This window comes from Macrotis lagotis, chromosome 2, assembly GCF_037893015.1.
Source record: "Macrotis lagotis isolate mMagLag1 chromosome 2, bilby.v1.9.chrom.fasta, whole genome shotgun sequence".
Lineage (NCBI taxonomy): Eukaryota > Metazoa > Chordata > Mammalia > Peramelemorphia > Peramelidae > Macrotis > Macrotis lagotis.
In genome coordinates, this window is record NC_133659.1 from 243,658,867 (window position 1) to 243,682,951 (window position 24,085).

At 35.9% G+C, this 24,085-nt stretch overlaps 1 protein-coding gene across 3 annotated transcripts in view; it reads right to left on the reverse strand.

The window, feature by feature from the left end:
- Window positions 1-24,085, reverse strand: part of MYH10 (myosin heavy chain 10) — a 214,991-nt gene that overhangs the window by 133,624 nt on the left and 57,282 nt on the right. For 2 of the 3 annotated variants that reach the window (XM_074225583.1, XM_074225582.1), the window contains exons 4-7: window positions 23,150-23,177; window positions 15,013-15,115; window positions 14,240-14,269; window positions 3,736-3,828 (exon numbers count right to left, since the gene is read on the reverse strand). In XM_074225583.1, the coding sequence (XP_074081684.1) occupies window positions 3,736-3,828; window positions 14,240-14,269; window positions 15,013-15,115; window positions 23,150-23,177 (254 nt within the window). The remainder of the gene's footprint in view (window positions 1-3,735; window positions 3,829-14,239; window positions 14,270-15,012; window positions 15,116-23,149; window positions 23,178-24,085) is intronic. The other variant, XM_074225584.1, reaches the window with a different exon arrangement.

Consider the following 24,085-nt stretch of genomic DNA (forward strand, 5'->3'; position numbering starts at 1 on the left):
GGTACTAAGTCAGCAATTTAACAAATTAACCTGATGATAATAGATAAGATATATTACTGAAACATATATACAAAACAAACTGTGAACTTCCCCAGAATTTTCAAAGTCCCCGAAAAGTATCCCCTTTGCTTGATCCTTATGAACATAAATGATACACCCTAAAGTAACAGTCATCTTTGCTGATTATCAAAGTAGGACTCAGATTACAGCTACAGCATTAATGGACTGAAAAATATATCCCCAGAATTGAAAATTCAATCCTGGAATCATTACACTTAAAGTATCCTGGGATCATTACACTTACAGTACTGATATATTCAAGAATATCCCCTCATGGATTAGAAACTTTCATTTTACACATAATCTGAGATTAATAAACTGATAGCCTCAAATATTTATATTAAAAAATTAACACTCAGGCAATAAAATAGGACAATTAAGTTGGACTGTGGGTACAGGAGGGAAATTAAGATAGTAAAGAACCTTGAACGTATATGCCATACAGTTGGTTGAAGGGACTGCGCATGCTTAACCTGGAAAAGGGAAGTTTCAGTGGACTGTGGTGGGGACAGGATTTCATTTGAAGTAGGTTTAAGATTTGTGTTGCTTGATTCCAGAGGGTTGAACTGGAAGCAAGTGACAAGAGGCTCATTTCGTTTAAGATACTTTACTACATGTGCCCCAAAAGTCAGAGTGCAGTTTTAATAGGATTAAAATTACACTCTGGACTCCCTGAATAAAACCTTCACTAGTCAATAAAACTAGGTCATATTTCTGAAAACAAAACGAAAAGCAATTCAACAATATTTTCTTTGAAGCTAGATTACCTAAGACAGGAGAACATATACTTCTCTCTTTTTCTTGCAGAGTAGGTGACCATGGGCATGTTTGTTAATTTTATTAAACTGCTTTTTTTCTACAATTTTATTAAAATACTCTTATCACACAGAGACACACAGACACAGACACACACACGTTCCATTTGACTGATACAAGAGACTGCTATCTGAGTAAGGAAAAGGGAGGAATATCTGGAAATAAAAAGTGACTTAAAAACAAAAAATATCAACATTTTTTAAATTCTTTTTAAAGTTATTTTTGTGGGTTCCCAGGTTTTCTATGTAGAAGAGTTTGGCAACCTCTAGACCACAGAGGGCATCTAACTAAATGAATAATATTGCTTGAGTCAGCACCAATGCACCTTTAAAGAATGTGTTTTGCTCATTTAGTCATAGATTTCATTCCAAAATGGAAATAATTGCCACAAATGAGGGAGGAAATGTATTTATTTCAGCTGGTATTCGCCTAACCCTCTGAAAAGGTGAGTCTTTTTTTCTCTTGAAAAAATAAATCCATGTCTCTCTCATCTGCTTTTTCCCTCAGACATAAGGAAGTGAGACATCAGTTTCCTCTTCCAGATCTATGTCTCCTGCTGTATCTCATTTGTTTTTGTTTCCCCAGTGTCTATCACAGTATTAAGGACATAGTATAAATGCATAACAAATTCTTGATAATTAAGTCTTTTGCCTCTTCATATTTTCTTTGAATCAGTCATAAGAATATGTTTTAGTTTTGTGATAGTTTAATTGTTATATCTGATTAACACTTTATCTACACAGGCAAAATATTTTCTTCCTTGTGGGAATACACTGGTAGAAATACTGTTTATGGATAGTCTGTGCATCTGGGTTCCATCTATCAAAAAGCATAGTTACTAAAATATATAAATCTAGGGAGTTGCATGTGTTTTCTGAAAAAAGGGCAAGCAGAAAAGGACAGAAAGTGATTTCATGCTTGTTGATTCAACACATTATATGGAAATAAATCGAAGTCTCTTGAGTAGTCTTATTTTAAATATATCTATGATCAGATACACCAGAATTCCTTTGTAAGTAAGAATATTTTTGAAAGCATTTGTTTAGGTTGGATTTTGACTGAACTCTGAAAAGAGAAAGGAAAGAATGTACATCTAACAGAGTCTAAGTTGTCCCAATACACTGTCACCTAAATAAGTACCAGAACAGTTCTGGTTTTTTTTATTTCTTATTAAAAACTAGTCTGAAGTGCAGATTAAACATAGCATCTAGAGTTGCCTATGCTGGAACTACATACTCTTTACTTCAAGACAAAATTATCTAAAATCATTCTACAGACGCTAACCAACATTTGGCAAACACTTTTAGCAATACAAAATGCACAGATGGAAGGACAGAGAATGTTTACTTACCTTATGCTCCAGAACTGGCTGAATTCTGGAGAGACAATGATTTGCAAGGAAGCTACATTAAAAGAACAGAGCATATAGAGAACTACTCCATGGCAAATCCCTTAAAACAGTTTAATTCATAGGAAATCTGGTCCATAAGCTCCAAGATAAACATAATTCCTCTCAGATTTCTTCAGAACAATATAATACACTGAGTAAAAGTAAAAATTTTTCTTCTTGATGTAGGCAGATTTTACAACACATCCTATTAGCTAGGAATGGTCCACTGTCAGAGTTAATGGAGTTTCCCAGAAAGTATTAGAGCCTTCCCAAAGTCTATAAAGCACTAAAGAAATGAGCTTATCAGTGCACAAGATGAGCAAAATAAGAAATTAGGTATCTCTCTCACAGTATCACATAAGTAATGCTTGTAAAGTGCTATTCGTAGCCTATCTGGCATACAGTAGGAGTTCAATAAATGCTTTTTTCTTTCACCTTTCTCTTCCCTATCCCAAAGATAAACCTAAGCTTTTTGGAAAGAGGAAGAAAAGTTAATCATTTTTTTTTTCAATAATTAAAAGAAACTAAGGACCAAGAGCTATGTATAAAATGTCTCTATCTTTCCTATGGTCTTAACTATTGAGACAATGTTGATGGGTCCTAGGTTCCTACTGGGAAAGTGATTTGTACTTTAGGATGGATGTGTGTGTGTGTGTGTGTGTGTGTGTGTGTGTGTGTGTGTGTGTGTCCCTAAAATGAAGAAAGGGAAAATTCAAGTAAAAATCATTGGCCAATGTACTTAAAAAAAACTAGTACCCCTGATCTAAAGAGCAGACAGCACAAGACGACAAAGACCTAGATTCTTTCTACAGGTAAGTGACTTTCACTTTGTGGGACTCAGTTTCCTCCTCTATAAAAGGAAGAAATTGGACGAGATTGTTTCAAAGATCCTTTACAGTTCTGAAATATTTTTCTAAGTGTTTGTAGAATCTTAAGGATGAAAGAGACTTTAGACTTCAAAGATAAGAGTTTAACAGAAGATTTCATATTCTTTCAGTAATTTAATTGTATTCTTCTCTAATGCAAGTCTAGAAGCCAAGAGAATAGTATCTAGTAAATGAAGCAGAACCAGAATAACTGAGTGGGACATGCAACACTCAAAAAACATGAGAGCATGAAGCAACTCTTTCAACACAGATTTCAATTCTGCATTCTCCATGAATCTCCATCACATCTCCAAAATATGCATTTTCACCATGTATTCTCTTAAGAAATCAGACTACAGTATAAATTAGCAGACAATTTTAAAAAGTAAAATCAAAAGTCAAATGACAGTCAAACTTCTGCCAACTTTTGGTATTATATAATATTATATTGGTATTATATAATATATATAATAGAATAATATTATTTAATCTCTAGCAAATAAAAAAACTAAACACAGTAGAGGTACAGTAACTTCATTACTCAATGCAAGTAATTCAGACAGAAAACTGAGGAATTAAACTTTATGGTGCTATGAAACTTACAAAACGAGAAGAGTTGTCATTTTTCACAGTTTTTGCATTTCCAAATGATTCAAGGATTGGGTTTGCTTGTAAAAGTTGCCTTTCAAGTTCACCCTAAAACATATCACACACAAACACAAAAACATAAGAAACATTTAAGTTAAACTAAAGTGGTCAATTAACCTTCAAATCTGATTGCCTCTTTTTCTCCATTCTTTCATACCAACTGCCCTTTTAAAAGTGTCTTCTCCATCCTGGATGTTTTGATAGGATTTCACTAAAAATGAATAAATTAATATATGTGTCTAAAATATCAAAGAGACAATTGTTGTTAAACAAAGACAATGGATTTAAATAAAGAAAAACAAATTATGCACAAATTTTTGGGAAAACAAAGAAACAGATTTTCCAAAAGCAAAATGTTATGTAACAATATCACAGTTATTTTTTTTTATTCACTAAGCCAAAATTTGTTATTAAAAATGGTATCATCTCGCATGAGAGGAGAAGTATTTACAAATAAATGGTATCAATATATAGGCAAACTAGATATCATTATTCTCATTTAACAGACAGGAAAACCAAAGGAACAAGAAGGTATTAACATCATCTCTTATTCAAATTGAATTCAGACAACGGAGTTTTTCTTGATTGTATTCAGAAAGGAGCATGCTTGTTAGGAATACCCAATACTTAAGTGTGAATTTTATATGCTATTAAATTTATATGCTATTAAAAAACTGAATTAAAGTACATTAATCCATATTTTTATTCATGAATTCCAAAATAATCAGTATCATGGGGGAAAAAGATGGGGCAATTATTTCCTTGAATATGAACTGTACTTCTAGACTGGAACTGAAAAACTGGAATCTATGAACAAAGCTTTTCAAAAGCCACATCATTGTATTTAAAAATCAACAGGATCTTGACCCTAAAAATTAAATCAGCTTGAAGGACTGAGTGGGAGGAGAGGATCAGAGAGGGAATTTTATAAGTATGAGTAAGTTAAGGAATAGGAAGGCAAGGTAGCAGGTGGAGAAGTAAAGCAGAGTGAAGAAAGACAGGGTAAATGGGGGGGGATGGATAGTGAGGATAAAAAGGAAGGAGGAAAATAAACTGTGTAAATAAGTAGCTTAGAATGTAAATAGGACAAATATCTCCACATTGAATTGTAGTCTTCTTTAGGGCAGGATATTAGGAAGGAGAAAAATAAAATAAAATTGTACATCAGAGAACCAAATGAACCAACAAGGAAATGAAGAAAAGCTGGGCAGTTTTGTAAAAAATGTGTAGTATTGGGGCATCTAGGTGGCGCAGTGAATAAAGCACCGGCCCTGGAGTCAGGAGTACCTGGGTTCAAATCCGGTCTCAGACACTTAATAATTACCTATCTGTGTGGCCTCGGGCAAGCCACTTAACCCATTTGCCTTGCAAAAACCTAAAATTCTTAAAATGGAAACCTATTGTTTTATAGTGCATCTCTTTTATGGTCTGCTGTGAACTTTTCTTTCCTCCTATAATATTTAAGTACAGAAATTTACAAAAAGAAAAAAAAATTTAGAACCAAACTTCCATGCAAATGTACAGCATCATTCATTTCACATCAATATACTTAAGAGATAGTTATTGGTCCCACAGCTAGTCTCTGAGCAATTGATCTGTGTTACTTAACTATTCTGGACCCTCAGGTTCCTCATCCATAAAACAATGGAGATAGGTTGGAGGATTTCTAAGGATCACATCTAAAATTCTTTTAACATTACTCCATATATGCTCTATGTATTAATGAAATTTTAGTGTCAGAAGTCAATACTTTTGGAAATGCTGCTCAGAGGCCAGGTGAAATTGAACAACAGGGCAGATTTAGGTAAAAGGCCATCTCCATTTCTAAATCACTCAGATGGGTAAAAAGCTGAAGTAGGTATTTACACATAAAGAGGTTAAACTATATGTATACTAATATCTATATTATGGGTTCCAAGGCAATTCAGTGGATTACCCAGATTTTCATATAGTTTAACTATTCAAATTAAATGAGAAAATGCAGAGTTATACCATTTAGCCCAGCTGATTTAAAAGACAACCAAATCCTAGTTAATGGCTGTTTTTATTTGGAGTTTAATTAAATTTTACAGCAATAAACCATTTATCTGGTTGATACCATGTATCTACTTCAAACTTCAAAATTTTCAACATTTTAAATGACTAAGTACTTATTAAATTCTTAATTGTTTAACGGGCACTGTTCTCAGTCCTGAAGACAAACACACACACACACACACACACACACACACACACACACACACAAACACACAAACACAGAAACACACACAGAAACACACAATGCACTGCTTATGTTCCAGTTGGTAATAAACCAAATATAAATAAAAGGGACACATATGAAATATACAGAACAGACAAAAAACAATCTTAGAGCAGAAGACACAGTCAGCTAGGAGGATAAAGGTCTTCTGCAAGAGGTGGCACTTGAATCAGAGATTCTAAGAAGTAAAGATTAGAAGGGAAAGAATTCCAAATACTGTACAGGGAATAACTAAGGCAAAGACCGAAAAATGGGAAATAAAACATAATACATGAGGAAAAACAAGCAGGGCAGTATACCTAGGTCATAAAATATGTGGAGGGAAGTAATATATAACATGACAAGAAAGACAGGAAGGGCTTTAAATGCCAAATATTTAACATTTGAAGTAACAGGTAACAGAGGTACAACAAAGAGAAGGGAAGGAAGAAGGGAAAAAGAAAGAAAAAGAGGGAAAGAGGAACATTTATATAGTGCTTATTACATTCTGGGGACTATGTTAAGGGTTCTTTACAAATACTGATCCTCGGGGTGGAGCCAAGATGGCAACAAGAGAGGAACGTCTCTTAGGCGCTCTCTCATAAAACTTATAAACCAAGGACTCTAAACTAAATTTTAAAGAGACAGAACCTACAGAGGGACCCAGTGAGGCAGTTCTCCTACTCAAGGTAACCTAGAAAAGAGCAGAAAGGCTCTGCTCCCCGGGATTGGAGGGATGGCCCCAGACCAAAAGAACTTCAGTCTCCTGGAGGCAGCCCGAGGGCACTGGGAGGTGGCTCACACCATCGGGGAGTTTCCTGAGCTACACCCCAGGGAGCACCAAGCAAAACCTGGGGAACAGTGGCCTCTGCCACAGAGAGCACCTGAAGCCCAGCCCTCAGGGCACAAAGCAAGCAACATGGTCTAGTGGTAAGCCCAGATCCAGGAAACAGAAGCAGGTGGAGCAGGAGCCCCTAGGGCATGAGCCCATTGAACTCAGGGAGGGGAGTGAAGAGAGAGACTGCAGAGCTGTCCTCTGCCCCTGGAAGAGGACTCTGGGGTTCTGACCACATTTAGATCCTGATCGCAGTCTAGGCCCCCCATAGAACAGCAGGGCCCCCCACCTCAGCCCCGTGGCAGAGGGGGGCGCTTATGGTCATTGACAGACTAGGAGGGAAGACAGAGCCTCACACACTGAGATCCTTGTGGGAGTGTCCCAAAAGCTCAGAAAGCACCCCCAAAACAGTCTTAGGCTGGGAAAATGAGCAAGTGGAGAAAAAACAGGAACACCATTGAGAAATATTTTGCCTGTGAGCCCAAGGATCAAAACACTCAGTCTGAAGATGAGGAAGCACAAGCTCCTACATCTAAAAGACTCCAAGAAAAACAGAAATTGGGCTCAGGCTATGACAGAGCTCAAAAAAGACTTTGAAAATCAAATGAGGGAGATAGAAGAAAAACTGGTAAAAGAAATGAGAGAGATGCAGGAAAAACATGAAAATGAAGTCAGCAGCTTAGTCAAGGAAATCCAAAAAAATGCTGAAATAGCATGCTAAATACCAGCTTAGGTCAAATGTATAAAACAGTTCAAAAAGTTGAGAAGAATGCTTTAAAAAAGCAGAATTGGCCAGATGGAAAAAGAGATAAGAAAACTCTCTGAGGAGAACAAATCCTTCAGACAAAGAATAGAATTCAGGGAGATTGATGAATTTACCAGAAATCAGCAATCAATACTTCAAAACCAAAAAAATGAAAAATTAGAAGAAAATGTGAAACATCTCAGTGAAAAAACAACTGATAAGGAAAACAGACTTAGGAAAGATAATTTAAAAATTATTGGAATACCTGAAAGTCATGATCAGGAAAAGAGCCTTGACATCATTTTCAAAGAATTGCTACAAGAAAATTGCCCTGATATCCTAGAAGCAGAGGGAAAAATAGAAATGGAGAGAATCCACCGATCCCCCCGAGAAAGAGACCACAAAAAACCAATGCCCATGAATATTATAGCCAAGTTCCAGAACTCCCAAGTCAAAGAGAAAATATTACAAGCAGCCAGAAGGACACAGTTCACATATCATGGAGCTGCAATCAGGATCTCACAGGACTTAGCAGCAACTACATTGGAAGCTCATAGGACTTGGAATATAATATACTGGAAGGCAAAAGAGCTTAGAATGCAACCGAGAATCAACTACCCAGCAAGGCTGAATGTCCTCGTCCAGGCAAAAAGAGGGACTTTCAATGAACCAGGGGAATTTCAAATGTTCCTGTTGGAGTGGCCAGAGCTGAACAGAAGGTTTGATCTTCAGATAAAGGACTCAGGTGAAGCATGGAGATTGGAGGAGAGGGGGAAAATATTAGGGACTTGATGATGATGAACTGCATGTATTCCTGCAAAGAAAAATAACACCGATAATACTCATATGAACCTTCTCAGTTAATAGAGCAGGTAGAGGGAGCTTTTATAGTTGAAGCACAGGAGAAAGCTGAATTTGAAGATAAAATATGGTGTAAAATTGGAGTCAATAGAAAAAAGGGAAATGTAATGGGAGAAAGAAAAAGGAGAGGGGGGAATAGGCCAAGATATCTCATATAATAAGTTTTTTCTTTATTACAATGAGCTATTGCAATGATATGGAAGGGGGGAAGGCAAGGGGGAATGAGGGAATCTTCGCTCTCATCAGAGGTAGTTAGGAGAGGAAACAGCATATATACTCAATGGGGTATAGGTATCCGGAGTAAGAAGGAGAGGAGGGGCAGGAGGAATATGAGTGATGGAAGAAAGCATGGACCATGGGGAGAGAGTAGTCAAATATAACACATTTTCCTTTTTACTTCTTGCAAGGAGCTGGGATTGGAAGGCCTGTCCAGGACCATAGTGCTAGGTGGATGCTGGGCTTAAGGGGGGGGGGGGGGGGGGGCTCAGGGCCTCTTGGCTCCAGGACCAGGGATGTGTCTGCTGTGCCACTTAGCGACCCTACAGCAGAGTCAGAGTGAAAGGAGAGAGAAAATATAGTACATGGTAGTGGAGAAATACCAAAGGAGGGAATTGCAATCAGCAATGGCAACAGTGGAAAAATATGGAAGTAACTTTTGTGATGGACTTATCATAAAGAATGTGATCCACCCGTGACAGAGTTGGTGGTGTTGGAACACAGACTGAAGCACGTTTTTTTTTATTATTATTTGGGGGGGGGGGCGGGTGCAAGGCAAATGGGGCTGGGTGGCCTACCTGGAGCCACATAGCAGGGTGATTGTTGGGTGTCTGAGGCCAGATTTGGACCCGGGTGCTCCTGGCTCTGTCTGCCACCCAGCCACCCCTACTATTATTACTATTTTATTACTATATTTTTTATTACTATTATTATTACTATATTTATTACTATATTACTATTACTATATATTACTATTTTATTTTGGGTCTTTTTCTCCTTTTTTTTTGGTTTCTGCAGGGCAGTGGGGTTGGGGTGGCTTGCATGTCACACAGCTGGGTGATCGTTGGGTGTGTGGGGCCAGATATGGGCTCAGGTGATCCTGGCTCCAGGGCTGGTGCTCTGTCCACTGCACCACCTGGCCATACCTACAATTATTACTATCATTTTTTTTATTTTAATTTTTTTCTCTCCCCTTTACTTTATCACCCAAGTGAGTCTATATTTTTTTGGGAGAGGGGGTATTTTGTTTACTCTTAAGAATATTTTATTAATGTATAAAAAACATTATTTGTACAAAATGAGAATAAATAAATATTCAATAAAAAAAAAACCCAAATACTGATCCTTATAAGAACGTTCCATTATCATTCCCATTTTAGAGCTGAGGAAACTAAGGCAAACTTGTTAAGTGACTTGCCCAGGATCTTATAACTAGGAAGTTTCTGAGGCTGGATTTGAACTTAGGTCTTCCAGACTAGAAGTCAGTGCTATCCACTACGTCACCTAACTGCCATGAATGAGAATAACATGGTCAGACCTGCCATTTAGGAAGCAGTCTCCTGAATGCATACCTTGATGTTATCAGACTCTTCATCCTCCTTGACCTTGAGCCACCCATGCACACATACACACACACGCACATATGTGCACACACATGTACACACACAGGCATGTACAGTGTGCACATGCGCAATAATGACACTTGATCTCCCACCTCTTTGCCCGTGCATTGGCATCACGTCCACCCTCCCTTACTCAAGTCACTAAATTCCTTTCTTCCCTTAAAGATGCAGCTCAAGCAATGGTTTTCTCCAGTTTTTCCTAGTCCTCTCAAATGATGATGCTCTCCTTAGAATAGCAATTAAATGAATGTAGATTTATTTGTACTTCTTCTCTGTATAATTACTCTGTATGTTTAAATGTACTCTTAAACAAATAAAGCAAATGAAGCACCTAGCACAATGCATCATATACATGTTTAAATAAATACTTGGTTGATGTTTCTAAATCATTAACTACCAGATTTCTACAACTTGTTTAACTGGAAATGATTTCTTTAACTTTGAAATGTGTTTTTTTTTTAATATATATTTAAATGTGTGTGTGTATTTTTTGCAAGGCAATGGGGTTAAGTGACTTGCCCAAGGCCACACAGATAGGTAATTATTAAGTGTCTGAGGCCAGATTTGAACTTGGGTACTCCTGACTCCAGGGCCAGTGCTCTATCCACTGTGCTACCTAACTGCCCCAAAACGATTTCTTTAGACAATATAAGTTATTCAGGCAGTAGGATATTGTCTTCCCTTATGATTAATCTGGACATAACCAAACAACAGTACTTTCTTGAGCCAAGTTTCTCATCAATTCTCTTCTGTTTACTGAGACAAAATGATGTAGTGGATAGAACACTAGACATGTACTCAAAAAGATCTGGTTCACCTCAGATGATTAAAACTTGTATGACCCTAGGCAAGTCATTTTATCTGAGTCTCAGAATCCTCATCTGTAGTTGATTAGTATCTAAAAGTCCCCCAATAATCTCTAAAGTTTTTTCCACTTAAAACTTATGATTGCAGGATCTAATGATGAGTTCTTTTGTTTAAATCTAAATTCCAAGTTTTTACTACTGAATTACTTAAGAGTAAACTAGATTTCACAGATCTCATCTTAAATGATACTAAATATTAATTTAAGTCTTGGGAACAAGAATGGCTATATGCTGGCACTCCTTAAATCCCATTTGAGGGAAAAGAGGCTTCTAGTTTAAAGAACTTAAATTTGTGAAAGAGGTAAGGGTAAAGTAGGTGCTATGGAGAGAAAGACATCTCAAAATTCTCATCAAGTCTTAGAGACCATTCCAGTAAGGTGAGTAGTTGGTAAAGGAAGGGAAGAAAAGATAATATTATAATATTCAGAGAGCCAGAGCTTTTGTATAAGTCTTTCAACAATACTACAAGTTCATCTTTCTATTGGCCTTTCCCTGGGAAAAAAGGTTCAAAAATCAACAATCTGGTGATTTTTGGATCTAAAGAGTAGCAAAAATGACACAGAGATGACACAGAGATAAGAATCTCCAGTTTTATGTCCCTATTCAAGTTATTACATCATCTGCCCAACAACCCTGCCCAACTTCACCCTATGAACTCCCCCTGTTGAATCAAGACCATATCTCACAAGAGATATTTCTATTACAGGTAAAATCAATTTAGACACTATCATGATTTACTATCAAGAATAAAGCAGAGGTATTATAAAGTCCAAGCTTGGCCCCAAGGAAGAGATGTGAAAAGATATTTCCTCTTTCCTTTTTGGATATGGAAGTTCAAGGTATTTTTTATAATTAGAAGGGTTAGCTCTCTGGGAGAGAAGAAAGAGAAGAATATATGAGAAATGTGAGAGTAATATAAAAAACAACTACATCAATGGAAGGAAATTATAACCTCTCCCTCCCCCAGCTTCTCATATAAAGGAATGAATAAAATGAACACTCAAAGGCATCCTAAAATTATAAATATCACTAATTTAAATGATATCCACATTTGGAAATTTCCTAAACTCAGATTATTATACAAGTAATTTCTAAACCATTATGGCTGAGGGAAAGGGAGCAGAAGAACTGGCAGAGCAGGGGCAGTAATTTTTTCCAGTCAAAAAGACAACTATGGATTTTGGTGTTTTCACTTCAAAAATTAAACCCAATTCACTTACTGAAAAACTGATTATCTGGCAAAAGACTTGGTGGAGCTAAATAATGATTCATGGATACTTTACTGATCAACATGCAAAAAAAAGGGTAGGAGGGGCTTAAAATTGGAGAAATGATAATTTTTCATCAGTAAGGAAATTTAAAAGGAAGAATAATTATCAACTTGAAAATTTAAATGATGTATATTCCACTACCTCCTTGCCTTTGAATCAAAACTCAAATTTTTTCTAGACCAGGCTAAAGGCTGGTGAAAATAGATTTGTTCTAGTTGTTATTCAAGCATATACAAAATATACAAAAGCTTGGCCTAGGTAATTATATTTAGTGACTAATTAAAAAACTAATATTATGGCTTGGTTGTTCTGCCAGTTAAAACAATGTCCAGACACAAAGGCCAGGAGAATCCTAAGTCAGTGTGAATGGAAATAAGAGCAAAATTGTACTTTTAATAAGATAACTATTTGCATGATTAAACCAATTAAAATTTGTTTTAGATACAATTTATGATTAATAATAAAAATCAAGGTCTCAAATGCCTATATGTAAATGCCTAAAATTCAGAATATCAATAAGGGGTATACTAATAAGGAGGCAAATACAAATTTATAGTTTTCACTAAGAGGTAATGGTGAAAAAACCTGAGATTATGTTATATGAAAATCAATTGTAAGAACTGTATATATTTAACCTGTAGAAGAAGACTCAGCAGGAACACAGTTAACTGTCTTCAAGTCTAGCATATAGAGGAGAAACAGAGACTTTTTCTATATGACCCCTCCCTCCCCAAAAAAGACAAAACTCAGAGCAAAGGATGGAAATTGGAAAGAGACAAATTTAGGCTTAATGTCAGGAAAAAATTCCTAACTCTTAGAGCTTTCACAAAATAGAATGATAGGATTCCCCTTTTTGGAAGTTTTCAAGAACCTCCACAACCACTTGGTGAGAATCCTTTCATATATAGTTTGACCTAGATGACTATTGAAGTTCCTTCTCTTTCAACCTCTCAAATTCTATCAGTTATAAACAATAGGGAGTCATTCTGAAGTTTAAATTGACATTTAAACAAAATTTTAAATTAATGTTTCATGCCTTCATAATAATACATTTGAAGATTTGACAATACAGTCTAAATCTGTATACATTATTAGAATGAATATCACAACTCTGAACCTGATCCCTCTGACCACATCCTCAACTACAGAAGGAAGGTAAAGTCCTAACATGTAAATCCAATTCCTTTACATTTATATTTAAAAACTGTCGATAACTCTGCCTCACATTTGCTTTGTATCACAGCACACTTTATGATATAAAAAAAAATCCATAAGATTTTCTCAACAAGATGGAATATACTATACTCTAAAATATCTATTTGGCCCAAGTCTGTGTAATGTACCTAGACCTTGACTGCACCTTCTATGAAGATTCATCTCCTTTGTTTCAGTCGAGGAGAGAAATAGCTAACTTTCTCCTAAACATATTACTATGGCCTGTGAAACTAAAAGGACAGAATCAGTCTCATTACATATTAAGCATAATTTCCAGAACTACACTCTCCTGAACTTGTGCATAAGAAGACAATCCTAACTTTATATGCTGAATAAAATAAAGCCCTTAAACACAGACATAAAGGTAATTGATGTGACTTAAGAGATTAGAAACATCTGTTATTCCAAGAGTACTTTGGCTATCACAGAATGTAATTCAAAATATGATACAGAACACAAAGTTCTTATCAGATTATAATTAATAGTTAATAAAATAATTTCATGCAGTACTGGATGGATATATCTGGAGCAAAAAAAAAACTTGCTACCTGAGCATGCTTTTTAAATTAAGTAATAAAGTCAACATTACAGAACAAATAAAAGTTTTGACAACATTGAAGTAAATGCAATTTGTTCTCTAACAGAAAAAACAATTGAAAAAAAGTGACTATTTCAATTACTGTTCTAACAACTGACTGTTTGACTGTATAAATTTAGTTATAAATTTGTTTCCATTAGAACACACAAGAAGCCAAACAGAATAGTCGAATTAACTCATTAACTAAGAAGCATAAAGAAAAGCACTTGCCTGATGTTTCACTGGCTTAGGCGATTCAGGCTGGTTACAAACAAATAAATGCAAATGTTAGCAAGTTTGGGCTTTCCCTTGCAGCAAGCTATTTCCCATATCATTTCAGGCCAACATGCAGTTTAGTGTCATGCAAATTTATCCAGCATGCCATCAAGCTTCATTAATTGGCACTTTTGCATCTTTATATTACAAGAACTTAAGAGCTGTAATTAATGACTGGAAACTTGAGAACTTGAGGACTATACTCATTTCCTCAATCTAATGAACAGACAATTTATTTACACCCTTACCCCAATCCCCTAACAAATCCAAATATAGTCTTACTCTCTCCTCTTACCTAAATCAATTTTAAAGAAACATGACTTTCCCCCCTTTCTATTAAATCTCATCCCCATAAACCCCCAAAGAAGGTTTAGAGGTCCAGAACAGCACAGTGCTCCAAAGACCAAGCAGGTGAAAAAGTTTAAAGATTCTTCTGACTGAAAGTAAAAATTAGTATGCTTAAGCAGTGTCCAAATCTCTTCAATTTGCTACCTTTTTTTTTAAATCAGCTTACTACCTTCCTAAGAAATTCCACAGGAGGGAAAATTCTCCTTGATCCAGTTGTATTGAGTAACCATAACCTACAATACCCCTCCCACCTGTTTTTTGGTTAAAAAAGCTGATCACAAGAGAATGAAGAAGTAATTGTCAATTAGATTTTCCTTCTTGATGTTTCATTTCTTTACAATTAAAAAAAAATTAAACAAAAGATTTTGTTTAAAGCTTACCGGAATGTTATGGTCCTTTCTTCCTTTATGGGAAGAAGCAACGTGAGCAAGATACTGAATAACTTTCTTGGTATTTTCTGTCTTCCCAGCACCAGATTCACCCCTGAAAGAAAAAAATATCACTTGATTTCATCTTTTTTTTTAAGGTTTTTTGGGTTTTTTTGAAAGTCAATGGGGTTATTAAGTGGCTTGCCCAAGGCCACACAGCTAGGTAATTTTTAAGTCTCTGAGGCTGAATTTGAACTCAGGTCCTCCTGACTGCAGGGCCGGTGCTCTATCCACTGCACCACCTAGCTGCCCCCCTTGATTTCATCTTCATTCTTTAAAGTATATATAACATACCCAGATCAAAAATTGATCTTTAATTAGTAGAGATAAATAAAATACCTTAAGGTCATCAACTGTAACTTAAAGGGAAATGTTTTTTTTTCAGACCTAGACTCATTAGATAAAAATAAATCCAACACATTCTACATTTTGCCCTGATGATGCCCCCTACTTAACAAGCCTCTTCTTCTATTCCCCATCAATACAAAAAAAGCAAAGAACTCTCTTTCCTAGATTTTCCATATAGCATTTTTCTCTATGTTATTTCCATTGAAATTGTTCCTAATTTTTCAACTGAAGATCCAACAAGCAAGTCTTTGTCTTTTCTTTTTTGTTTTCTGTGGGGCAATGGGGTTAAGTAATTTGCCCAAGGCCACACAGCTAGTATCAAAGGTCTGAGGCCCCATTTGAATGCAGGTCCTCCTAACTCCAGGGCCTGTGCTCTACTCATTGTGCCACCCAGTAGCCTCTTTTCTATATGACAATTCTTTAAATAATTGAAGGTGGCTGTGTCCTTTCTAATTCTTTTCTTAACTAGGTTAAACAACATCTAGTTTTCCCAACTAATTCTTGCATGATATATTCTTTTGTTTAATAGTTAAGCAAACCAAATTTCTATATTGGTCACATTTTTAAAAATTTTATTTATTTATTTTGAATTTTACAATTTCCTCCCTAATCTCACCCGCCCCGCAGAAGGCAGTCTGTTAGTCTTTACATTGTTTCCATGGTACACATTGATCTAAGTTGAATGTGATCACAGAAAAATCTTCTCCTTAAGGAAAAAAAATAAAGTATAAGAGATAGCAAAATTTCATAGTAAGATAATAGATTTTTTTAAAAAATTAAAGGTAATATTTTTTGGTCTTTGTTTAAACTCTCCAATTCTTTCTCTGGATACAGATGGTATTCTCCATCATCCTAAAATTGTTCCTGATTATTGCACTGATAGAATGAGCAAGTCCATTAAGGTTGATTTGTATGATATATTCTTCAGGGTTTCATTCACTATCCTAGATACTATAATGTCTGTTTCTCTCTCTCTCTCTCTCTCTCTCTCTCTCTCTCTCTCTCTCTCTCTCTCTCATACACACACACACGCACGCACGCATGCACGCACGTGCATCACCTTCTTCATTCTGGATATCATGTCAAAAAGATCAAGATCTCATTATATTTCTTATTTGCAACAATACAATACTGCTTCATATTAAGCTGACAGTTCACTACATTATCTTGCTAGCTCCTCACCAATTCTGGATTTAGAGTTAATTTTCAAAATCTAAAGCAAGAAACTTCATATTTAAAGATATTACATTTTATCTTATTAAGTTTTTTCCACTGGTCTAGATAACCAAGATCTTTTTGAATCCTTCATTTTGCTCTTCCTTCTATTTTGTGTTTATGCCTTTTCTTATTAAAAAAAAAATCTTTACTAAAATATTTAAAAACCACTTAGAAAGATCAATACCAATTGAAAAATCAAAACCTATTAAAAGTTTCCTGGGCTTACAGAACAGGAAACCTTTACTGCTTAGCAACAACATGACTGTGATCAAGTCACAACCACCCTAAGACTCTGTTTCCACATTATAATAATTTGTTTTAAATTTTATTTATTTAAGGCAATGGGGTTAAGTGCCTTGCCCAAAGTCACACAGCTAGGCAATTATTAAGTGTCTAAGGCCAGATTTGAATTCAGGTCCTTCTGACTCCAGGGCCAATGCTCTATCCACTGTACCACCTAGCTGCTCCCATATTATAATAATACTTGCTATACATGCTCAAAGGATTGTTTTAAGGTAAACAAAATAATATATAAATTAGCTATTATTAAAATATAGATCAAGATTTCAAATATTATCCATTTCCTGATAGAGAGTAGAAGATCGGATGGAACAAAGAAGGCAGTAAAAAGGCAGGGCCTCTCAAGCACTCTCCCTCAAACCATTCCAAATATCATTAAAAACTGATTATAACCAAATTCTAGAGTGACAGAACCCACAAAAAAAACTGAGTGAAACAATTTTCCAGCCCAAGACAATTTGGACGATTTGTGACAGAAGGGTCTGTTGAACCAATGTTAGAAAGGGTCCGCAGCTACATGAGAGCAAACTGACTTCAGCCATCCAGGAACAGTCCATGGGAAACTTGGGTCCATGGCAATGGTGGCTGTTACCAGACCTCCAGCTCAGTGATTGCCAAGGATAATAGGGAAGGTTAGCAGAAAATCTGTCCCACCACAGTAAGGGGAGTCCAGTCCAGTGCAGTGTGGGGAACCAGGAGCAGGTCCAGGGGGCCACCAAGTTGCTGCTTCCAGTGGGATCAGCCCATGGACAGTAAGCAGATCAGGGAGGTTGCAGAAGTCTCTTTGCTATCCCTGAGGCAGGACTCTGTTGCTTCAACCATACTCAGATCCAGGTCACAATCTCAGGAAAAAGGTGCAGAGCTGATAGTCACAGAGGAGCAAGGACTCTCCTCATGGTTCCAGGGCAGAAAGGAGTGTTTGTGATCATCCACAGGAGAGCAGTCAGAATCTCTCATAAAGGAGAACTTGCAATCCTCTAAGGGGTATCCTTGAAAACAGCTGCAAGAACCAGAACAACACTGAACACCCTAACAGCATCATGGGGTTGATGGTCAATCTTATATGGACTTGTTCATTCCATCAGTGCAACAATCAGGCAAAATTCTGGGATATCTGCAATGGGGAATACCATCTGCATCCAGAGAAAGAATTGTGGAGTTTGAACAAAGACCAAAGACCTTTAAATTAAAAAAAAAAAAACCTTTATCTTATTATGTAATATGATTTCGCTCTCAACAGATTCAACTTAGATCAATGCATACCATGGAAACAACGTAAAGACTAACAGACTGCCTTCTGTGGGGGGTGGGGGGAGGGAGGCAAGATTAAGGGAAAAATTATAAAATTCAAAATATAAAATCTTTCTTAAAAAAAAGAAAAAAAAAAGAAAACCGCTGCAAAAACCCTCAAAAGCTTGGGACAGTGTACCTTCCACCCTGGAAGCAGAGCCCCACCTTAACAATGAGATAAAATCAAGTCATAGGCTGGGGAAATGAACAAACCCAAAGGAAAAAAATCAAATCACAGACAATTACTTTGAGCCTATGGAGGATCAAAATAATACTCAGAATAAGACAATAAAATCAAAAGTTCTGTATCCAAAGCCTCCAAGAAAAATGAATTTGTTTCATGCCATGGAAGGGCTCAAAAAACATTTTGAAAATTAAGGAAAGGAGGTAGAGGAAAAGCTGGGAAGAGAAATGAGAGCTATGTGGGAAAATCATGAAAACCAAGTCAGCAGATTGGTGAAGGAGATACAAAAAATACTGAAGAAAATAACATCTTAAAAACCACTCTCTCTAAGTCAAATGGAAAAGGTAGACCAAAAGGGCAATTAAAGAGAAGAATGCCTTAAAAAGCAGAATTGGCTAAATGGAAAAGGTCTATGAAGAAAATAATTCCTTAAAATGTGAAATGAAGCCTAAGGAAGCTGAGGACTTTGTGAGAAAACAAGAAACAATAAAATAAAAGTCAAAAGCATGAAAAACTAGAAGAAAATGTGAAATATCTCATTGAAAAAACAATTGACCCAGAAAACCAATCAGGAGAGAGAGAAATTATTGGACTACCTAATAGCCATGACCAAAAAAGAAAAAGGGCCTAGATGTCAATTTTCAAGAAATTATCCAGGAAAATTACTCTGATATCCTAGATTTCAATACCAACATAAGGTCTAAATAAGTACATGATTCAGACAAAAAAGGGTGACATTATAAGCCAGTTAGGAAAACAAGGAATAGTTTACTTGTCAGATCTTAATAATTAATAACTTAATAATTACCTAGCTGTGTGGCCTTGGGCAAACCACTTAACCCCATTTGCCTTAAAAAAAGCCTAAAAACAAAACAAAACAAAATACCATGTCCAAAAGATAGTAATCAGAGAATGAAAGAACTGCAGATTATACCATATAGATAAATCGAAGGAATTAGAAATCCTGAGCCCAAGGAAAAGAAGGCAGGAAATAGTGAAGAGACATTTCAACAATCTTTAAGTACCTGAATGGCTATTATGGAATGGCTATTAGTTTTACCCTCTAGGGCTAAAAAGAAGGAAAAAAAGCATGAAAGTTATAGATAGATTTAGATTTAAGGAAAAAAACTACCCACCAATTAAAGTCAGAGCAGTTCATCAATAAAAAAATATTTATTATGTTCCAAGTTATATCCTAAGCACTGAAAATACAAAGAATGACAAAAACATAATCTCTGTCCTCAAGGAGCATTCATTCTAAAGGGGATGGCAATATTTATTTATATCAAAATACATAATTATATAGATGAAAGGTAATCTGAATGGGGTAGTATTAGGATTTAGAAAGACCAAGAAAGACCTTTCAGTGGGGTTTTGAGTTGACTTATGAAGGAAGTCAGAGAAATTAATTGTTAAAGTTGAGGAATCAGAATATTCTAGTCATGGGGGTAGCCAATGAAAAACACAAGAAAAAAGATGGAATATTGTTTTTGAGCAAGTGTGCCAATGCAACTAGATCACTGAGTGATAGAAAAGCAGTACAGTATAAGAAACCAGAAAAAGTAGGATGGGGATAGGTTGGGAGGAGGTTTAAAGGGCAAATTTAGGACAATATATTTGATTCTGGGAGTATTAAGGCAACATTGGCATCTATTGAGGAAAAAAAGTGACGTGATTACACCCATTCCTTAGAAAAATCCTTTTGGCAGCTAAGTAAAGGATGAACTGGAGTAGGGGAAGATCTGAAGCAGCAAGACCAGTTAGAAGAAATAGATTTAGGTTTAAGGGAAAACTTCCTACCAATTGAAGTCAGAGCAGTCAGCTCATCAATAAGTATTATGTTCCAGGAAATACACTCAAAGGGTCTTGTAGTAAACCAGGAGACAGGTAATAAAGGACTAATCTAAGCATGTAGTTTTATGAATGGAGAGAAGGATGATATGAAGCCATGTCATTAAAAAAAAATATATGACAATGCATTAAATATGTAGGGTAAATTAGAGTAAGGAGTCAAGGGTAGTACAAAGATTCCAAGATGGTGGTACCTCAAGAGAAATAGAAAAAATTCAAAACAGGGAGGGTGGAGATGAAGAGAATGAGTAGGATAATGAATTCTGTTTTGAATATGTTGAGCTTCTAGTACTAGCCATTCAGTTGAAATGAGGTAATTGAAGAAGCATAGCTGGATAAAGAAAGTCTAAGAGTGTGTGTGTGTGTGTGTGGGGGGGGGGGGGGGGGGTCATGAATCATCTGCATAAACATAATAACTGAAACAATAGGAGCTGATACAATCATCAATTGAGAAAATAATATAGTCCTGGGGGGATCACTTTGGGATCATATGGATAAAAAACCAGCAAAGTACAACTAAAGAACTAGTTGGGTAGAGAGGAGAAGAGAAAAGCCTACAAAGGTAAAAGTATCCAGGAGCCAGGAAGAATCAGGGTTCAAAAAATGCAGACAAGTCAAAAAGGATCAGGACTGAGAAGAAGTCATTGAATCTGACCATTGAAATCAGTCAGTGGGGATTATAGGATCAAAGGAAGGGGTTTTTATATTTTATAGGCTTCTTAGAAGGAAGGAGCAAGGAGATAGGAAGAGATTAAAGATTAAAGAGTAAGGAAATAATTGCTTGAAAATTTTAGAACTGAGAACAAAGAAACATGGAGAAATTGACTTTGGAAAAGAGAGGGTCAAATCTTCATTTGAGACTGGCAAAGGAGAAGTTAACTGAGGAAAACATTTTAATCACGTGAAATGAGGAGAGAAGGGTAATAATGTGGCTCTTGGCAATCAAGTCTCAATATTTTCAATTAATTTTGAGAACATTCTCAGCTAAGAAGGTAGAAGGAGGGGATACTATCTGAGTCTTAAGAATTGAGGATGGGGCAGCTAGGTGGTGCAGTGGATAGAGCACCGGAGTTCAAATCCGGTCTCAGACACATAATAATTGTGTGGCCTTGGGCAAGCCACTTTAACCCCATTTGCCTTGCAAAAAAAATTGAGGAGTAGAACAAATGGAAATCCTAGCAAGGAGGAAGAAAAGGACTAGGGGATTAGAAGACATGGGAAAATATGGAATGATGAAATATTATGAAAAATTTTTTTTAAGAGTTTATAGGGGTGGCTAAGTGGTGCAGTGGATAAAGCACTGGCCCTGGAGTCGGGAGTACCTGGGTTCAAATCTGGTCTCAGACACTTAATGATTACCTAGCCGTGTCACCTTGGCAAGTCACTTAACCCCACTGCCTTACAAATAAAAAAAAAAACCAAAAAACAAAAACAAAAAAAGAGTTTATGACCAAAGAAGAGGAACACTTGTAGAGAATGACAAGGTCAAATGTGTTACCATCTCTGTGAATATGAAATGAACTTTTGAAGCAGGTCATGGAAAATGGATTAGATTAAGGAACTTGGATCATATAATGGGAAAAAAAAGAGGTTTTAAGATCAAAGGAATTTTGTCAATTGTAAAATGGACATTCCAGAAAATTCAGTGGAAAGTTTAAGAAGATATAAACTGTTTGGAAGAAGAGGTGGGGCTGAGGTAAAAAGGGTCGAAGAAGGGAGGCAATGGCAAGTTAAAGATGAGGAATGGAGTTTGTACATTGGTAGCCAAGGCTCAGAATTACTGAGATGATACGATAGCAGAAGTCTTTTCCTCAGATTGAGCCCTGATACCCCAAGCAATAGGTACCTCTCAGCTAGGTGCTAGAGCTGGCCTTTGGTGAGTGTCCTACAAGAAGTAGTTGGTAGTGTCACCCTTTTAAATACAGATAATTCCAATTATAACATCATAAATTCTTATAGACCATCTAGTTCAACCATACCTAACTTTATAAGAAACTCCTCCATCTACAGCAAAACCAACATGGAGTCATCTCGTTCTTCCTCAAAGAACTCTTGCAAGAAAGAAGTCAATATACCTAACAAGTTAAGCAGCTCCTTCCACTTAAGGATATCTCTAGACATTAAGAAGTTTTTGCTAAAAACCAGTGCAAATTCTAACACCGTTGCTAATTTCTGTCCTCTGTGGGTCAAGTATAATTCCTCTTCTATAAATATACTTCAAAACAATTATCATGTCCTCCAAGTCTTTTCTTCTCAATCATCTCTTGTTCTGTTGAATAGTACTGATATGCCAGGATCACAAGACACATCACCATGCTGAAGGTGGAAATTAATATTATAGATAAGTGAGAATTACTATTATAGATCCTTCAATGGAGGAGTGGCTAACCAAACATTTTAGGAGGAATATAATCTGGCATCACTATGAATAATGAACTAATTTAGTTTTCATTGAGGGAGGATCTTTAGAAGTCTATTTTTAAATGAAGAATGACTGAATGAGGAACTAACCTATATATGGTAGCCATGGGAAAGTGAGAATAGGAAACATACATAAAAATTGAAGGAGGACATAAGACCTTGGTGACTAACTGGGTAAACAGAAGATGAATACAAGATTTAAAACCCAGAATTGAGATCTGAAAAAGTAGACAAAAAAGAAATGTTTTATTAACTGAAGAGACAAATGAAAGAAATAGAAACAGATACTTTAAATACTAGTCCAATTATAAAGAAGTCTTCATTCTCCTTTCATTACAACATTTGATGCTTTTAAAAAAATTCTTCATCTACAACAAAATTTAAAAGAAGAAATTTCAATGATTTTAATTGATTGAGGAAAACTGGCTAAGTTCCTCTTACTATCCAACTATGAAAGTTTATTATTTATTTACTTACGTGCAAAGAATTGACTGATCTTCACGATCTGAAAAACAAAAAGAAAAGCAGTAAGTTGTAAATAAACATGTTCTCATTTTTAATTTTCCACATTAGAAAATTTATATTAACCAAAAAAGGTTTGTTGAAGATTTTAGGCAAAAGAATGCCAGTATAAAGAGATTAATATGAGGGGCTATGGCAATCACCTGTGTTAAAGCATATTCTCTCTGCTTCATTTTTCTATCCCTGACATCTTTTTAAATTAGCCCCAAAACAGATTTTGTTTGTTTGCCTATTACTTTTCCAATTATATGTAGAGATAATTTTCAACATTCATTTTTGTAGTCCCCCCCCCCAGAATAGCATGTGATCTGATAAAGGTTATTCATGTAGTACTACACATACTTCCATATTAGTTATGCTGTGAAAGAATCAGAATAGAAAGGGAAAAATCATGAGAAGGGAAAAGGAAAAAAAAAAGAAAATTAAAGAGGTGAAAATAGTATGCTTTGATTCCATAGTTCTTTCTCTGGATGTGGAGGGCATTTTGCAGCACAGGTCTTTTAGAATTGTCTTTGATGGCTGTATTGCTGAAAAGAGCTAAGTCCATCACAGAAGATCATTGTGTAATGTTGCTGTCAATACAATGCTCTTCTGATTCTACTCACTTCATTCAGCATCAGTTCATGTAAGACTTTCCAGGTTCTTCTGAAATCTCCTGCTCATTATTTCTTATAAAGTAATAAGATTCCATTGTCTTTATATGCCACAACTTGTTCAGTCATTCCCCAATTGATGAGCATCCGATAATGTTCCAATTCTTTGCTACCACAAAAAGAACTGTTGCGAACATTCTTGTACATATTGGGATCTTTTCCCCTTTTAGTGACCTAATTGTGGTATTGCTGGATCAAAGAATATGCATAGTTTTATTGCCCTTAGGGCATAGTTCCA